At 48.2% G+C, this 19,321-nt stretch overlaps 3 protein-coding genes across 3 annotated transcripts; 1 reads left to right on the forward strand and 2 right to left on the reverse strand.

The window, feature by feature from the left end:
* Positions 1 to 641: 641 nt before the first annotated feature.
* Positions 642 to 2,178, forward strand: EV420DRAFT_1488665 (uncharacterized protein; the record flags this gene model as incomplete). Its single annotated transcript, XM_060470638.1, has 6 exons — positions 642 to 841; positions 936 to 980; positions 1,027 to 1,253; positions 1,303 to 1,448; positions 1,485 to 1,860; positions 1,907 to 2,178. 6 exons carry the CDS (start codon positions 642 to 644, stop codon positions 2,176 to 2,178), a joined length of 1,266 nt encoding a protein of 421 aa, XP_060321727.1.
* A 1,741-nt stretch (positions 2,179 to 3,919) lies between these two features.
* On the reverse strand, positions 3,920 to 4,380 carry EV420DRAFT_1488666 (uncharacterized protein; the record flags this gene model as incomplete). Its single annotated transcript, XM_060470639.1, has 3 exons — positions 3,920 to 3,944; positions 4,007 to 4,174; positions 4,223 to 4,380. 3 exons carry the CDS (start codon positions 4,378 to 4,380, stop codon positions 3,920 to 3,922), a joined length of 351 nt encoding a protein of 116 aa, XP_060321728.1.
* An 11,252-nt stretch (positions 4,381 to 15,632) lies between these two features.
* On the reverse strand, positions 15,633 to 18,930 carry EV420DRAFT_1488667 (uncharacterized protein; the record flags this gene model as incomplete). The annotated part of the gene is made up of 11 exons (XM_060470640.1): positions 15,633 to 15,943; positions 15,996 to 16,156; positions 16,263 to 16,425; positions 16,488 to 16,574; positions 17,030 to 17,291; positions 17,340 to 17,971; positions 18,023 to 18,125; positions 18,179 to 18,390; positions 18,506 to 18,599; positions 18,661 to 18,692; positions 18,744 to 18,930. The coding sequence occupies 11 exons, from the start codon at positions 18,928 to 18,930 to the stop codon at positions 15,633 to 15,635; spliced, it is 2,244 nt and encodes a 747-aa protein (XP_060321729.1).
* Positions 18,931 to 19,321: the final 391 nt, after the last annotated feature.

Genomic DNA, 19,321 nt, shown 5'->3' on the forward strand with positions numbered 1-19,321 from the left:
CTTTCTCCGATCCTTTGGGATCCGAAGAGAAAGGAGTACATTTCTTGCGATTTTTTTCCCTTGCTGTCCAATGTTAGTACACTCTCTCTCTCGGAAATCTTAGATATTCACTTTTGATTAGGAGCTTGACGATCGAATCACCATTCGCAGTTGGAATGATTGCATTGTTAATGACAAGACAGGTAGTCCCGGTACAAGCCCGACACAGGAAAGGGCTTGGAAGAATCAATGATCGTGACTCTGAGCTTTTCCAATGCAATGAAGAATCCTACGGCGACCCTGGAGACCTTCCGTAACTACCACATATTCCTTTATGGCACAAAGACTTCACCTCTCACCTGGTCATTGAACGACCTATCTAAGGTTGGCAATGTTGATATTGTCCGAGAGGTCCAAGGTTAGGCTCACCCCTTCCGTGAAATATTGATCCTTACGCTCCACTAGATCATCAAAGGCAAAGCTCTGACCAGACAAAGGACTATCTTCATGTCAATCTTTCCTTACGTGAAATATATGAGGAAGGCCTGGAAGATGAAGGACATGTTTTTAAACGCACTCTCTCTGCCCTGCAGCACTTCTGAAACTGGACACCCTTTACAATCGTATGTTGAAAACCTTAGCTCATTTCATTTTGGAGGCTCATGAATGTTAGGATTGTATCAAGCCACATCAGAGCCTTTGAGCAGACATCTGACCTTCCAGAAGATATCTTCGATGCCAGTTATCCAATCTCAGCAACAAATTTCTGGTTAGTCGCGACGAAAGGAGCGATCAGTTATATTCATTCTGATTGTCACGGTGTTGGTACCTTCATGGAAGTTCTTTGTGGGCAGAAGTTGTGGTACGTGTTTCAGCATCATGGGAGTCGAAGACAAGACAGTCGTATAGACGAGTATATGGGGTGATTGGGCGCCTGGATTTATTCCGGATCCTAGGGAATGGGAGGCCAAAGTTGTTTTGCTGGAACCCGGCTCTGCCTTGTAAGTTCATGCTGCAATATGTTGAAACATGCTAACACGAAGGAAGTTATATGCGTCCTGATACTCATCATGCTGTTCTGACGCTCGAGAACTGCATTGTGAGGGGTGGTCATTTCTATTCCACCGTTACCCTTTCGAAAACCGTCTCGGGCTGGGTTCATACATGTATGCTTGGGTACAGGATCATCAATGTTGTACACCCAGAGCTTCATCAGCTCCTCCTTCGTATGATGTGTTACTTTCACACCGTTATTGGTGAGAAAGGTCCTGAAAGTGAGCGGTTCTAACTAGTGGCATTCTTTGCTTTTACCAATACTACTAGCTCAAGACACAGACATTCCCAGTATAACAAGAGACGGACTGCTCGAACTCATTGCGTTGGGAAATCTGTGTATATTCGGATCAGCCTTACTTCCTTGCATCCTGCCAGACTCCACCGACGCCACGAGGCCCACAATCACCATGGCCGTAGGTGCCTACATATCCATAATCCGGCGTCTGCAGGTGGATTTTGGTTTAGTTTTCCTTGCAGAAAATAATGCCGTTGAGCCCTCCATCGATTCCACCATCCTTGTTGATGACAAATTAAGCGTCTATGCTCAGTTTCTCAACATTGGGGATTTTGCTAGAAGCTCCATGGCTCACTTTGGGTGTTCTTTGATCTTCTACGCTCGAAAGGCTTTAAGAGTGCGCAAGGCTCAGGGAGAACATGAATCCCTCATGTTTAATTTTGATTCATTTCGTCAAGATGTTGCAAATTCGTTGGAGACCTTTTTGCAAATGGAGCTGACCACCGACTTTCTCCATGCGTACAAGCGACGGGTGGCACATTTGCATGTTAGGCCCATATTTTTGGTTCGCAAGAAAGTTGACCTCCTTGGTAAGTGGGGAATTTGACACATATGCTAATCTAACAATCACAACAGATCTGAGTGCCTATTTTGACTGGAATACAGCCACCAATTTTGATTGCTCTGACGTTGAAGATGATAGTGATGATAGTGATGGAGATGACTGTGAATTAGGAAAGAAAGAGGATGGCCACAGCAGAGATAACAGTGGGTCAAAGGACGATAATACAGAGAAAAAGAAGGATGCTCCCGAGGAGCTTCAGGAATCTGATGTCGAGTCAGAACCAATGTCAGGTGAGGATGAATCTATGCACTCGGAGTACACACCAAGCAAGTCCGTTCTATAATGCCTTCGTATGAAATACTTGTATGCGCTAAGGATGTGTGTTTTTTCATGACAGCCTTTGGCCAATTTATGTTTCTCTTCTAACAATTTTAAAACTATGTTTATTGTGGCTAAAGTAAAGCAATGACTGTCAATCATACTAGTTTCTGCGTTTTTTGCCTCTTGCAATATGACTCAAGTGCTAACCCGCACTCAAAATATATCTGCGCATTCTTGGATTCCACCCCTGTCATGGATGAGCTTCCAGGCTCTGTACATAATTACATTACAGGTTGCACTTGCTGTTTCAAAATATACATTCCAAAAAAAAGGAGAAAATCGTATTATAATCGGGCCAGAGGCACTTGGGGCTGTCCAGGCAGGGATGCATTTCATGATGAGGTTGGTGCTTGTGGAACAGAATGATGAGGTCGTCTGCTGGTACGACATATAAGAAAAGGTGGCAAGGAAATTGGTGTATGCTGCCTACCTCGTCCATGAATAGACCATGTTCTCCTTCTCTGAATCTGAATCTGGTCTAGATAGATGCTCATTTGCTTGAATTTGAGTCCAAGTTCTCACAATTGAAACAGCTCTGCTATGTGGCACTCAAGCCGGCATAATTTGGTGACATGGTAAGATGGTTTCCACTGATGTGATTTTGGCCAAGTCAAGCAGGAGCTTGATAGGATGCGTCGGACAAAGTCTTCAAAAGACAGCTTATTTGTGGATTCAAGAGCATCAGGACTGAAAGTGAAGTCCTCAGAAGCGACATCAGGAGATGGTGATTCATCTTCAGTCGAGACTGTTTTCAGGCGTAAAGAAAGGATGAATTTATGGGCAGAATAGCAATTGCGTTTAACAAAGCTTCATCACTTGCTGGGCTCCGGGCTTCCCTGGCTGTGTGTCTTCTCAGCGAAGTGGTCGCTGAGTGCATTGCACACCAGATATGCAGCAGCAAACATGCTTCTGGCAGTTTTGAAGCCAAGGTGCAAAGTCCGAAGTCTAGATCTATTGCCTGTTTTGATCTCGATGATAGAATTTGAAATTAGGTCATCGAGCTGGATGGCCTGCTTAGTCATAAATCTCATCGAGCGACAGGGGTTACCTATACGACTAACTTGGTATGCAAATGAGGCTACTTTTTGGGGAGGATGTTGTGAATCCGATATAATCCTAGTATAAAGACCGATGCAAAACCTGCCGCATTTTGATTGGTCTCTATATGCTAAATCCCCCTCTGCAAAGCACAGATTGTATTTCCCACACAAATACAACGTTGACATGTCAGTTCTGCAATAGTCGTGGTCTCTGCCATCGATAGTCCTGGCATTTCCTAGCATCCAAGTGCAATACATTGGGAGAGTGGTAGGAAACTGCAGCACAGGCAGTATGTGGGAGCGAATAGAGGGGAGGGAAGCGAGTAGCCTTATCGATGTCAGGACAGTCAGCAATCTTTCGAGCCCTTGAAGATTGACTATCATTACACAAAAACGGACAGCTGAAGGTGTGACCAAATCTAATGGAGTGAGCTTTGCTGCTTGTTTGTGCTACTTGTTATATACAAATTATTGCCTTCCTCCCATAAAGTGCACAATGTCACTTCCTACACAAGGATGATGATGAAAAAGTGCTAGATATCTGAGTCATCTTCACGTCGTAATATCATATTGCAGAAATAACACAAGGAATTAACCAAATTATGAAAAGAGAAGAGCAACATTTCCAATGTATTGAAAATACAACAGACCAGTAAACAAAGCTCATAAAACTGCATTCGATCCAAAACTGTATGTGAAGACACAGAAGCCAATATAACAGAGCTGAAACTTTAGTTTTCCCTGGCATACCGAATGCTAATGCTGAGGTAGACTCTACCTTCGGTGGCAGTGATGATACGGTGAACATCCAAGTCTTCTAAGTCCATGAAGTCTTCAGTTGTTTCAACGACCATGATTGGCCATGGACGCGGGGCATGATGCTCCTCACGTATGGGAGTGGGCTCTTCATCCTCCACACTGATAGCAATATCAAGCTCCAAATGCAGGGGTGAAAAAATTACTCACTGGGAGGTCTGTGCTTCTGCTGCGGGACTCGTGTTCTCAATACCACCTTCCCTAGGGCTTGGAGCCTTTATGCCCAGATCGTCTTGCTGCAACGGGGAAGCATTAGCAGAGGACTTCGACGCCAAGTTGGGACTGTCACCAACGATATCCGATGGCATCTTGATGGGGAAGATAAGACTGGTGTCACACCTGACGGAGGCTTTTATTTCACTGGAGGCAATGGCCGAAATGATTGGCATGCAGGCATGTATTTTGGATCAATTTTAGATAGAAGACGACAATAACGTTAGAGTCAGATTAGCTTGTCATGGGGTGATATCTGCTTAAAAAAGACTTCAGGATTATGGTGACCATTGATCAATAGTAATAAGGCGAGCCTGAGTCTGTATTGGCTCAGACTCATTCTAGGTTCAAGCCCATATAGGAGCCAGCTAAAGCCGGGCTTGAGTCGCTTTAGCTGGATGACGATGCCTGATTTGGGCAGGGTGTTTTCTTCACTTTTATTCTCACCTAGGACGCATAAAATCATGCTCTGTGGTGCGTACTATAAGATTCCAATATGGATGAAGGCAACTACACATTGAAAATGCTGATTAATACCATAAAATGGAGAACTGAGGTTTGAGATGACAAGATCCAGCCATCTTCAATCCCCACATTGCTCTTGTGACATCCACACTGAATGGACAAATTATTGTGTCAGCCTAATGTCTCTCTTATAAACACTGAATGGTCTCTCTGCCCGATGCTTCCTTGTCAATGGTAGCAGCAAAGTCACTACTGACCAGCGTTGGAAGGAAGGAGATGCGGATAGTCATCGCCTGAGACACATCAGGAGAATTCAGATGCTTCAAAGGCAGGGAAATCATCACACAACCTTAAAGAAATAAAGAAATGAGCCAATTATATGCATAGGAATGAATGGAGTGACTAGAACAAGTCGAATGGAGAGCGTGCGTCATAATTAGTGTAGTCCAATGTCTGAACTCGATTTCCTTTTTTGGTCTCGATGAAGGAATTTCAAAAATGGTCATCGAGCTGGATGGCCTGCTTAGTCAGAAATGCCATCGAGCGACAGGGGTTCCAGGTACAAAAATCCCCCACATTCCGCATCCCTTTTTCCATATCACGTCTGCTACTGTGTGTCCTCACACACCAAGGTCATACTGCACCAGATCCTGCCATTCGGCGCTAGTGATCACTTGTTTTGACGATTATGGTTGGTCATGAATGCAGCACTCGTCTCCTCATCGGTGGGAATACTTTCTTCATTCTCCACACTGAGGAAAATATCAAGGTCAGAACCGGAGTGTATAAAAATTACTGACTCGGAGTGAATGCTCTCTGCCGCATCCGCCATCTGGAAAGAGTACATAGGATTGGAATTTCTGTTCCACGGGGATTGAAGCCTCTGCACCTGCCTTGTTTTCCTGCAACGGGGCAGCCCCAGCAAAGGATGTTGACCCAGGGTTAAGGCTGTCACCAATGATATCAGAGGGAGAGCTGATGTCACACCTGACGAGAGCTTTTATAAGGCTTGAAGTTCAGATAGGATCAGACACATGAGTGCGATGGGAATAAGGACATTTGGAAGCTTCTGATAAACTTGTCATCAGTACATGTCCTTGAAAAAAGGACTTCAGGGTCCAATGTAACAACCGTTCCGGGAATATGCAATAGCGCATTTGAATACAGAGAGCAAAGTTTTCACGGTAGGCCACATCCAAAATCGTAACCACTGATAACATATTTGGGAAGTATATATGGGAAAGTACATTTATACTGATCAGTCCGGAGATTGCATGACTTCAGCAACTCTTTCTTTCACCACCATCACTGCCCATTCATCTACAGTCACATCTATATGATTTGGGTTAAATGATGAATGCTGTCTGGGAAATCACATACCAAGTGGACGGGCCCTTGGCCAGATGAAGAAAGTGGGCCTAAGATGGAATAGTCTATCAACACATATTTACAGTCTCCCAACGTTCCAGTACAAGCAAAAAAGAAGTCCAGTGTCCTCTCCACTGACTGTTTGAAGGCTTTCAAGTACACCTTCTGCCAACCCTGTGCTTTCCTTGCAGATAGTATCAAAGACCATGCAAAATGAATGGCAGAAGTGTTATGGTTTATTCATTTTTCTTTTATTACGTTTCTTGCTTATGCTTTCATGCGATCCGCACGGATGCATTCTCACAGTACTATTTATAGCCTAGTCATTGTGTATTTAAGTAGAGCCTCAGCTGGTCTAAACCCCAGCTTTGGCTAAGGTTTAATCTACCTAACTCAAAGCTCCCGGCTCCGTGACTACTTGTCCGTCGCTCGCTCGTCCACAAGACTTTGACCTCTATCGTATCATCCACCAAAGTGCGAGTGGTGATCCCTAGTTGATCCAAGTTTTGAGAGTTAGTGGCTAACATTTAGCCGAAGCTCGTACCAACATTGCCTAGTGCCACGTCTGAGAACGAACGCTACCCAACGACACCTCTGCTAAACTCCAAAGCTCACTCTGTGTACTACCCATCTTCGTTATACGTTGATCAGTGCACAGGTCGAACATCAACTCGATATTCCCGCTTGACCAGAAAGAGGTCATCGCTCTGCGTTCGAAAGGACAATCTCGTGATTGTTAGCGCATGGCGAGTGGACCAATGGAAAAAGCACTCAAAATTCATCCCATCCTTATCCTCACGGTGGTCACCCTTTGGGTTCTGCCTTTCCTATTGCAAGACCCGTTAACCTCAGCGTTGACAAGAGTAGCAATCACCATTATCCTGTGTCGATTCTACGTCCCGGCCCACGTACTTGTGGCCTACCTCGTAGGACTCTACATTGGGATTATCCGACTCTGAAAAAAGAACACCCCTCGTTTTCAAACTGATGCCGTTCACTGTCATCGTACAAGCAATCGTAATCTCAGCCGTTATCATGCTGATTACGACTAGTGAACTCTACCCCGTCCTGACAGTTGCATGGTTAATCATAACCGTCGGACTTTATGAAGGATAGACTCACGTACGGATGCCCTTATCCGACGCCATTCCCACAATCTCCGCAATTTTCATACTCTTTTTCTTGTCCATTTCTTTGTACCAAATACACCGCTGCTGCCGCCAACAGAGAAGGGTTCGCGCTCAACTACCCTTCCACTACGTGCCCAGTCAGCCGGCATATCCTCTGCCCGTAATAGTCATCCCCGCAGCCTCTCAGCAAACGTTACACGATGGCAGACCCATCACACCCAGAGGACCTGGAGAGTCCCTATACAGATCGTCGCGGTCCAGCTCGCGATCCTCAGAGTTGAGCACCGACTCCTACAGAAGTGCTACCGCAGAGTCAGCAGACTCAGTCGATATCACCAATACCCGGGGCGTACTCCTCGACTGAGGAGACTCGCCCCTTCCAGGCCTCTTCGACCAGTCTACAGTCGAAGGCCAGTCAAGTACCCATGGAGTCAGAGGACAAAGCAGCAGGTCTGTGGACGAGGGCGAAGAAGGCGCTGACACCAAGCTCGAAAGGATCAGACTCGAAGACCTCCTCGGTGACCTCTACCCGGACGAGGAAGAAGATGCAACCAATACCGGAGACAACTGGAGTGGAAGGTCTCAAACTAGGTGGATCAACGCAGAGGAAGCCAGAGATCGAAGGGAGTATGAGGGGCACCGAAGGGCAAGAAGAGACGACTACGACGAGGATTCCGGAGAGCTTAGCCTTGGGGCCTCCGCCGCGACTACCGCCCGTTCAGATGGAGCAAGGTCCCCTGGACCTGTTTGGCCTGCGAACCGGGGACCCCCAGTCACCTGGCACCTGCGGACCAGTTGGGTCTACGCCGACCCAGGGGAAGAAACTCCTCTGGCCCGAGTCCCGACCCCGTGGGGCCTCCCTGTCCCCCTCAGCCCAGAGACCACAACGCCCGCTACCCCCATCGCCTGGGCTGAACCGACGGATCAGCAGCTCTGGGAGGAGTTCCCGGACTACAGTCAGGAGGAGCTTGGAGCGATTGCCAGCACCGGAGACCTCACCCACATCACCCCTTTTACACCGTCCGTTGCATCGAGAGCCTTCGCCGACCCCGTCCCTAGCAACCAGCGTCCATGGATGCTTCTCTACCACACGCTCGTCGAGTCACTCGAACTCCCTCGAGATGCCCAGCTCACCCCAGAAATCCAGGCCTGAATGGACAGAGCAAGAGCGGCGGACGCATGCACTTGACGTGCAGAAATCGCCGCCTTACTTGGACCCCACGGCCACTACGACCTCCCTGTCGAACCCGATGCCACCGACGCAGAAATTGAAAACCGACAACGAGCCGCCGCGCTCAGATACTCCGGAAATGTACAGAGGGCGGGACTCGACCTCGAGGCCTGAAGAAGAGCCTGGCAGGCCTACGAGTCAGAGATCAGCGACCCCGACTTGGACATCGGACGCTGGAGAAGAAACAAGGAGATCGACCGACTCGCCCGAGAGAGGCAGGAGAACAAGGATGCTGAGTCGACCCCCAAACAGCTCCCTGGAGGTCCAGGTGATGACGGCGGTAAGGACAGTCCTAACGGACCCGACCGCCCCGGTACCGACGATATTTAATATCCTGCCGTGGCATGGGCTGTACGAGATCATGATGGAGGACATGGAACGGGACCCCCAGTGGCTTCTTACGGAAGCCGGCGAAGATTACCAACACGCCAAATACCTAGGGGATGTGTACCTCATGAAGAATATCCTAGAAGTGGAGACCTGGCACTGGGCCGCCATTGTATGGAATCAAGTACACCCCGAGGGCGTTCAGAAGGAATGCGAGCCCTATAGGCGCCCGCAGCCGATGCCTAACCCGCTCGAAATGATAGACTTCATGGTGGGAGCGGGGCCCGAAGACCCAGACAATGACTGGGATGACCCCGGCGCCAGGCCGTCCAAGAAGGGAAAAGAACCCGCGGTACCACAGCAACCGCCAACGGCACCCCCATCCAGGCACCTCAGAGGATATCCCCCACCTGCCGGCAACCCACATCTACGGTCACTATCCCGACCACCAAACCCGCCGGTCCCGCCTATTGCTCCTCCTCCTCTGGATCCTATCCCTCCATGGGATTTGGCCCCAGGTGTGGCCAATAATCCATGGAACGACATCAAACCAAAGTTAATCACTCAGCCAGAGTACTTCACCAGAGTATCCTTGGATATCACCCGCTTCCTCCATCACTGTGAAGTGTACTTCCAGGTGTTCCCCCAATATTAGACGATGAACGCGCAGGGGCAGAACCCCTATCAAATTACGTTCGCCCAAGGATACCTTCGTGGAGAAGCGCAGCAGTGGTGGGTAGACCAATACTATCGGTACCACACCCCGCAGGGACACTGGCGGTTCCCCACGTGGGAGGAGTTCTCGCACGACTTAACCGTCCAGTTCCGGGAGGTAGCCGAATTAATGATATGGAAGGCGGAATGGAAAAAAGTCCGACAAGCTGACTTCAAATCCATGGTGGAGTTCTTCATGAAGTTCGAGCGGCTCGCTCACAAGTGCGAAGAATTCGAAGACGAGAAGCAGATGTTCGAGACCATCGAAGCGGCGATTAGGCCGACAGTTCGCAAAACAGTTATGCATGGGGACAACGAGTGCCCCACAACCTATGCGCAGTGGAAGGCACAAGTCCTTAGGATCGATGCCAACTATCGATATGACGTCGCCCAAGGCCTGGGCAGTAAGACCTCCTCGAACCAAGGAGGTTTGGGTCGAGGCAACCAATCAAAAGGAAGCAGATCGGGTGGCGATAAGAAGGACGCCACGGGAACAACCTATGGTGGTGCCGGGCAGCCGATGGAAATCGACAAGCTGCGGTCCGACAAGCGGTGCTTCAAATGCGGAAATACCGGGTGGAGCCGAGATCATAAATGTCCAATGGACAAATCAAAATGGCTCCCCGTTAAACTCCCACCTTGTAAAAAGCCAACCATCCAATGCCTCCGCCAACTACTCGCTGAAGCAGAGAAAGAGGAACTGGGAAAAGACACGAAGGTCAAGGAGGTCAAGGACGAGAAGTCGTCAAAAGACGAGCCGGCGTCGAAGTAAGCGATTCGACGGCGTCGGCAAAGGACTTAGTTTCACCTGGTGCGCGCTCCTGTAACATTAGTCGGACTCATACTACGTATGTAGGTACCCCATATGATCAATATACCAATACTTTCACCACGTTACCAGTAGAAGAAACTAAGGATGAAGAATCGCAAAAACCCAACGGCGTAGGAGGGGATTTCCGCCGCTCTATGCGGCCTGTGTCGAGCAATGAACCCCTAGGGGCCGGTCCACCTCTGACACCCCCGCCTGACTGAACGGGGAAAGTTCTGGAGAACCCAGCGAGCGCCTCAGGTCAGGACAAGATGGACGCCAGACGTGGTGGTCGTTGCCCCGGCAGGGAGAATCGGCCGACGGTTCCGACAGATGGGCCTTCCCTATAGGCTGTCCCTTCTGTCAGTGGCGGTAAAGCAGCTGAGGCGAAGAATCAAGGGGACCACCTACATTTAGTAGCGGACTCATCCGCAAACGATGCTGACCCCCTTGAGGAGCCAATACGTGTGCGACTGCCTAGGACTTCCGAGAGTACCGCCGGCGTTAGGAATGAGGATGAGTATGGAGCTCAAGTAGAGGTTACAACGCTGCACACAAGCGCCCTTGGCCGGGGCCGAACACAGGGCAGCGAGCCCTCCTCTACCAACTCGACGGAAGGTGACCAAATGCCGCCAAGGGGCCTTATCGACCAGCCCGGTGACCAACTGCCACCTCGAGGCAAGAAACCCCAAGTTTCGTTGGAAGAAGTGGAAGACGAGGAAGCCCACTTACGATCTGATATCCCGGTTACCGGTCCGAAGGGGAAGTCTCCTGTGACCCCCGAGCCTGAACTAACACCTGAGGTCAGGAGATCTGTCATCGACATGTACTACGAACCGTTTGGGACCCACTGGACTCGCCGAGCCTTACACCTCGCCCAAGACGAACCCACTGCCTTCGCTACCCTGAAACGGTGGGTACATCCCCGAAGGACAGGGGAAGTCACACGAGAATTGTGGGACGTACTCAAGGAACAGCCAGAGACCACGGTGGAAGCTAGGGACAGATGAGAGTGGATGGAGGACCTAAAGAGACCACCCATGTACATACGAGGGCAGAAGGGGCGCAATGTATCAATTAATGTGCAGTTGGAGACGTTGGATACCCGAGAAACCCACGCCCTGAAGGCCTTAGTGGATAGTGGGGCCACCGGGAGCTCTATAGACCGCAACTGGGCACGAAACCATGCCCTCAGCCTCAAGCGGGCTGCTCGACCCATTCCCATGTATAATGCCAATGGCACGAGGAATAAAGGAGGGGACATCACGGAGTATGCCGAGGTGCGATTACGAATCAGAGACCATGTGGAGTGGATAGAATTGGCTGTGGTGGACTTAGGCACCACCCCCTTATTCCTAGGGCATGATTGGTTGCAAAGGCACAATCCGCTCATCGACTGGGACACCAGAGCGGTAACCCTTGCCTGCTGCGTGTGTCGAAAGATTCCCTTCTCGCTACCCGACACGGACCCTACCTCCCAGTGGGACGAGTATGAAGAAGGGGATACCATTCTGGTCATAGACTTTGAAGAAGCCTTCCACGTGCGGGCCATGGGGACCAAAGCCAATGAATTAGCCGCCCAGGCCAACGCCAAAAAGACGGCGAAGTCTTTCGAAGAAATAGTACCGGAGGAATATCGAGAGTTCAAAGACGTCTTTGATAAAGAAAACTTTGACGAGTTGCCACCGCGAAAGCCCTGGGATCACGCTATCGAACTGATTCCCAATGCTAATGCCAACCTCGACTGTAAGGTTTACCCTCTAAACCCGATGGAGCAGGAGGAGTTGGATAAGTTTCTGGACGAGAACTTATCCACTGGTCGTATACAGGCCTCTAAGTCCCCTATGGCATCCCCCTTTTTCTTCGTCAAAAAGAAGGACGGGAAACTTCGCCCGGTACAGGACTATCGAAAACTTAACGAAATGACCATTAAAAATCATTACCCGCTACCTCTAATCGGGGAGTTGATGGATCAGCTGAAGAAGGCCAAGTACTTCACCAAGTTGGACGTGCGGTGGGGATATAATAATGTCAGGATCAAGCAAGGGGATGAGTGGAAAGCCGCATTCTGAACCAACCGGGGTCTTTACGAACCCCTGGTAATGTTCTTTGGGCTTACCAACTCCCCCGCCACCTTCCAGTGGATGATGAATGACATTTTTAAGAACCTCATTGCCGCCGGAGAGGTATCTGTCTACCTAGACGATATTCTCATCGCCTCCAAGACTAAGGAGGACCACCGACGCATTGTCCGAAAAGTGCTAAAAATCCTTCGCGACAATCACCTGTTTTTAAAGGCCGAGAAGTGTGAATTCGAAGTGGAAGAAACGGAGTACCTGGGGGTGATCATCAGCGAGGGAAAGATTCGAATGGATCCGGTGAAGATTGCAGGGTTGCTGGATTGGCCTACCCCCCACAAGAAGCAGGAATTGCAGTCATTCTTAGGGTTCTGCAACTTTTATCGTCGATTCATTCAGGATTACAGCAAGCACGTCAAACCCTTAACCCTGCTTACAGGGAAGACTGAATGGAAATGGGGAGAGGCGCAGCAGAAGGCCTTCGACAAGCTCAAAGAACTGTTTTGAGAGGATGTCGTCCTAGCCATACCCCTCGATGAAGGAAAGTTTCGAGTAGAAGCGGATTCCAGTGAAGGGGCCATTGGAGCGGTGTTATCCCAGTGGCAAGAGGAAAAGTGGCGACCCGTAGCCTTTCTCTCCAAGGCCCTTTCCGTTACCGAGCGAAACTATGAGATCTACGACAAGGAGCTCCTGGCCATCATGATAGCCCTGGAAGAGTGGCGCCAGTACCTCATGGGAGCACGAGAGGACTTTGAGATCTGGACCGACCATTCCAATCTCCAGTATTTCTGCAAACCCCAGAAGCTTAACCAACGACAAGCTCGGTGGGTTACTGAATTGGCAGAATACCAATTCACCCTGCATCACAAGCTGGGGGCTCAAAACCGCAAGGCCGACCTATTGTCACGACGAGCAGATCATGACCAGGGGCGACAGGACAATAAGGATATAGTTGTCCTGGAAGCCGAACACTTCAGAGCCCTAGCAATGCCAACGCAGGAGGAGCTGCACAAAGAAATCAAATTAGCTACCCATGATGCCCGTAAGTGGGACTGGGGAATCTCTGACTCTCTCAACCATGAAAAGGGGATTTCACGAGACCAGGACTTACTTTGGTATGATGGACGTATCTATGTCCCCATGGACAAGGGATTACGGGGCAAGATCATAGCCCTTCGACATGATCATGTTACCGCCGGACACCCCGGGGTGGAGAAGACCAAAGAGCTCGTTCTTCGGGACTACTGGTGGCCCCGCATGCGCCGTGAAGTAGAAACGTACATGAGGGGATGTGAGGTCTGCCAATGGACCAAGGCGGATCGCCGCCCCAAAAGAGCACCCCTTCATCCAAACGAGGTGCCTAATCGTCCGTGGACTCATATATCGGTCGACATGATCACAAAGCTCCCTAACTCGAAGGGGTATGACTCCATCCTCGTCATAGTTGATAGATTCTCTAAAACCATTATCCTGATCGCTTGCACCGAGGAGTTAACGTCCCTCAGCTTCGCGAAAATCCTACGAGACCAGGTCTATGTGCCGTACAGGGTAATGCCCGAAAAGGTCATTTCAGACAGGGGGGCAATTTTCATATCCAAATTCATGAAGGAGTTTTACGCTCTTCTCCAAGTCACCGGGAACCCCTCTACTGCCTATCATCCACAAACAGACGGACAGACCGAGCGGGTCAACCAAGAGATTGAAAAATACCTCAAGATGTTCGTTAACTACTGACAGGATGATTGGAGCGAATGGTTGTCACTGGCTGCCTTCACTCACAATAATCGAAAACACTCCGCGACGGGCTATTCCCCTTTCAAGGTGGTGTTTGGGAGGGATGGGCAAGTCATCAAGACAACCCAGCGCTCCGATGTAGTCCCAGCAGCTTCGAAATTGGTCCAGGGAATCCAAGAAGTACAGGAGAGGGCGAGGGAGTCTCTAGAGCAAGCGGCCGAATCCATGAAAAGGGCCTACGACAAACATAAGGGCAAAGCCATGGAATACCAAGTTGGCGATAAAGTATGGTTGGATTCTACCAACCTGAACCTACCCCGACCCACCAAGAAGCTCAGGGATCGACGGGTAGGCCCTTTCACCATCATCGCTAAAAAGGGGGCTTCCGCCTACGAACTTAAACTCCCCATGGGTTGGAAAATTCATAATCGCTTTAACGAGTCCCTTTTGACCCCGTACCATGCTCCCGAATTCCCCAATCAACCTCATCCAGAAAGACCACCACCGGAACTGATCGATGATGAAGAGGAGTACAAAATTGAGGAAATTGTGGAGCAACGAGACAAAGTCATTGGACGAGGGCGAACCCGTCGAACCATAACCGAATACTTGATAAAGTGGAAGGGATACCCGGCCGAGGAAAACTCTTGGGTGAAACGTTCAAATATGGCAAATGCCGAACAACTCGTAAACGAGTATGAGGCTCGCATCCAAAAGGTTCTATGGAAGGTCAACGACAAAGGAAAGACAATTGGGATCGACAACAAAATACCACCCAATAATCTATATAAATACCATGAGCCAGACACCCCTTGCCTTACCGATATCATCACGGTTCCTTCATCTCAATGCTCAGCAGTGGCCCACTCAGAGGAAATCGATAGGATAGTCGAAGACACACCTATCAATTGGCACCCAGTATTCAACCCCGAACTAGAAATGGATTTCGTTGAAGGAAAATGGCCAAAAGTTACAACGGACGAAGCGGACAGAGTACCAGTCGTTGATGAAGAGGACAACATGGAGGAAGAGGTAGACCTTCAAAGCCTCCAAAGACTTCACGAAAACTGGAATACAGATGATGAGGGGGACGACGATGTACTATCGTTTTACTCCGATTCCAGGCAGTCCTCTTCTGACAGTGAGGAATGGGAGTCTCATGACTCATTCGGGACGAACGAGTCTTAAGGAGGGGGTAATGTTACGGTTTATTCATTTTTCTTTTATTACGTTTCTTGCTTATGCTTTCATGCGATCCGCACGGATGCATTCTCACAGTACTATTTATAGCCTAGTCATTGTGTATTTAAGTAGAGCCTCAGCTGGTCTAAACCCCAGCTTTGGCTAAGGTTTAATCTACCTAACTCAAAGCTCCCGGCTCCGTGACTACTTGTCCGTCGCTCGCTCGTCCACAAGACTTTGACCTCTATCGTATCATCCACCAAAGTGCGAGTGGTGATCCCTAGTTGATCCAAGTTTTGAGAGTTAGTGGCTAACAAGAAGTCTTTGCAAAATCAGCAATGCGAAGTGAGACCAGAGAATCCAAAGGTTTGGTGAATGCATCATGGGCAAATGGTGTGTCGGGAAAGAGAATCAGAGAGTACTGCTCCTGAAGACGATATATTATGTCAAAATATGCCTGTCTCCCCTCGCTGAGTGGCCCATATGCATCTGGTTTATGAGCATCGAAAATAGTGACAATGTCTAAGGCAGGAAGGGAGAGGAGCAAGTTGCCGAGTGCAACTATGTCAAGAAGCCCTTCAGCTGTATTGACCTTGAATTTGGACGAATCATTTTCTATGCCTGAAACCATTCTGATGAGGCATCGGAGAAAACAATTAGTTGATTGGCTTACTATCAGTGTTCAGCCCATCTTCAAGGTACAAAATCAGTCGAAAGAGGAGATCCCTCAGTTGGAAGTACAGAACTCTCTCGATTTCGACCCCATGTATATAAGTATCAACCCGACCCAAAACGGTTTTTGACAAAGTTGTAGTAGTGTAAAAATGTTGTCCTCTGACAATGGAATTTTCAAGTGTCACTACTGCATGAAGAGTGCCTGGTTGAATGAAACTATTCTTGTTATCAGCGGTAATCACACCATATCATTGAAAGGACGTACAGGACATTACCAGGCTCAAGGACAACAACTTCTGCTTTCCATTGCTTTGGGTCATTAATGAAGTCAGAATCCCAGTCATGGTACACATGTATCAACTTGTCATGCTTTTTAATGCGACGTTGAAAGAGGTACCAAAGCTGGCGGCCACAATGAACTTGGATAACTGTACAAACCCCAAGACAATAGGGCTTGATGCGGTTAATAGCACTTTTAGTTGCCACATACCAGAAGTGGGTGGTGGATGCAGGATACCCCTCTGTCTGAAAGATGCGCTCTGTGTTAACAGACATCTGTTTGAAAACTCCCATGTCACTGGAAAAAATTCTACGAATAAGTCAGTTTTGAAACAAGAGTTCATTTTCGCTCCTTACAGTTGTAAGGGATGCAAATCCTGGGTGCGGCAGGGCAGACGAAGCACACTCAAAATAAGGCCTTCATTTTCCTGGCTTTCTTCATGCAGTTCACGTAAAGACAGATGCATGTCACGGTGATGTGAATGAGGTGCTCTATAGATGCTAGAGCAATGCCTCATCCTGCAAGTACTTCGGGGAGAGGTGGTGGTATGAGTCAAAGGGTGGATTGCTGAGGTAATCTACTTCTAAACTCGGACTAAACTATCTGTAACTACTAAATCTGGCTAACTGAATATTACTATGAAGAAAACATAATCCGAGTTCAAAACGGGGTACACCCCATCAACGGCCCTGTCCTTGGTGGTCTGTATACTGTGTTAATATATTGTCATGTTGCAAACAAAAAACACAAACCTTGAAAATCTCGATTTGCATCAGGATTTCTGATCTTAGAAAGTGATGACAGTGTCCAAGTGATCTGAGATGTCGTTGCACCAACCACTAGTATGTTGTGGTCACGAAAATGTTCAAGAGTGCGAACAGGATTGTTGATGGCCAAATCGAAATCCAGGCGATATACCAGCGCTGACTCTACAGCGGGTGCTACAGAAAGTGAAACTGAGGCATTAATACAGCACTTATGCCATCCATCCAGCAACGCTCGATCTTGAACCTCCTAAAAAACATCATTTATAGGATTTCGAAAAAGGGATGGGTGACATACGTTACTAAGCAATGGCAAATGATAGAATGTATGGTATCTTTCACCCACTAAAATGGGGGGAGACTCAACCATTGTTCCAGAATGAGCTAGGTTGCGATCTTGTTTTAGTTGCTTTCGGCTAGCTGATACAGATGTAGATCGTTGCCTCTTTCGGTGATACAAGAAGGGATACTTGTTTGCTCGAACAAACAAAGAACCGTCTTCACCGATTTGACCGAGCTCAATGGTGGGGAGGTCGTTAATGTTCAAGCCGGTGTTTGGTGGATGGGGCCAGAGCGCCGGAAAGTGTCTGTGGCCCCATTGTTCCACTTGCAATGTCAAGAGGCGGTGAACCTTGGGAATCGAACCAAGTGTAAAAGCTGGGAGGTGGCAGGCATTAAGAAGTAATTGAGGAGGAGCACTGCAAGACCTTGGTTTCCATTTTACTCGGTGTTTCTGTGCCAGCGATGATGAACGTCCTCTGCGTTGTTCTGCCTGGGGTCCCACCTTGCGAGCTCCCTCGAAGTTTTGACTATTATTAAGCCAAGCAACATTTGCCAATCCTATATGAACCTCCAGGCCAAGGATTTGGTTACACTGAACAAGGGCAGCAAATGCATCAGAAAACCAGGTATCCGCTCCTTCAGAGTCACCTCAGATCAATGGTGCAGCCTCAGTCAAGAAGTTTGTCAATCCAGTGTCACTTGTCCAACAGCCCCACACGACACCGATAATACAACGCCAGAGCATTTCCTCAATACGTTGGAGGAGTTCCGGTTTTCCATAAGATGCAAGTCGTCCTCTGACCTGCAAGCAAACATCAGTGATACCTTTGTGAGATGGTAAAAAAAAACTCCTACCTGTAAAGTAAGCGAGATGGAGATATGTTCTCCAGAACCTGGGTACAGAATGAGCAGGAGTGGTGATATCGCAATGGCATCAATGAAAGCTTTCTTCCAATGTTGCACATTTTGTTCAAAAGTCTCCTCAAAGATCATTGTAGTTCTGAGGTGGTCTGAGTGTTCAAACCTTACAGTTAGAGCGAGTACCATGAATACTAAGGGAATCTTACCTTTACGAATGAAAGTTTTCGCAAAGAAACAATCAGAAGTTGATTTAAACAGTGTTGGATCCCCTTACAAGGCAAAGCACCGAGCGAATATGAAAAGCGATGCCATCCAAAATACACAGGGCATTGGTGTAGGTTTTGATGGACTCATCCTTCTGGTTGTTCACCAGGAGGCAAATATCATGATAGACATTCTCTTGTTGGTTAGTTGCCTATGGACTTGGCATTGATCTGTTCCTATATGCACCAAGCAATGTGTAAAGTTCATTCAACTTCACGGTCCATTGCTCCAGCAGCTCCCGAATCTACCAGACAGGATTAGGAAGGCTCTCACATTCAAGAAATGACTAACTCACGAAAGCTGGGATAGTATGAATGAGTTGGGATACGCAAAAAGATGCAGGCCATGTCCATCACCTTCGCAAGGATAATGGTGTCAAGAATTGCACCAAATTGGTCTTCTATGGTGCTGATTTCATCGATACAGGCCTTTTCAGGTTCGCACCAATATCGGTCAGCAAACTGCTTCAGTGATCGTCCCATCGCGATATCTCCCAATTAATAGACTTTTCAGTGCAAATATGACATTAACTGCATCCTCAAGCTCTAAGGTCAGAGAAGCATCATACCTAAATTGATGAGTGAGGAGCCGGATGATGGACCAAGATAGGATTGAGATAGGATCTCATTTACTCCCTTGACTTCAGCTATTCGTGAACCCAGATTAGAATTTTAATAAATTATTTAAGTATCTATATATATTGATTTATTTTGAGTCTATAGCTGCTTATGGCAAATAACAAGTCTGATTAATAAAAATCACAAGACCTTATCCATATACAGCAATGGCAAGGTGCCGGGGGTGCTCAGGCACAATCTCATTTGAAATGAGCGTACCAGTCTTGTATTCCATAGATTACCGCTTGACCTCCCC

Source organism: Desarmillaria tabescens, assembly GCF_030435595.1.
Source record: "Desarmillaria tabescens strain CCBAS 213 chromosome Unknown EV420scaffold_189, whole genome shotgun sequence".
In the NCBI taxonomy this organism is placed as follows: domain Eukaryota; kingdom Fungi; phylum Basidiomycota; class Agaricomycetes; order Agaricales; family Physalacriaceae; genus Desarmillaria; species Desarmillaria tabescens.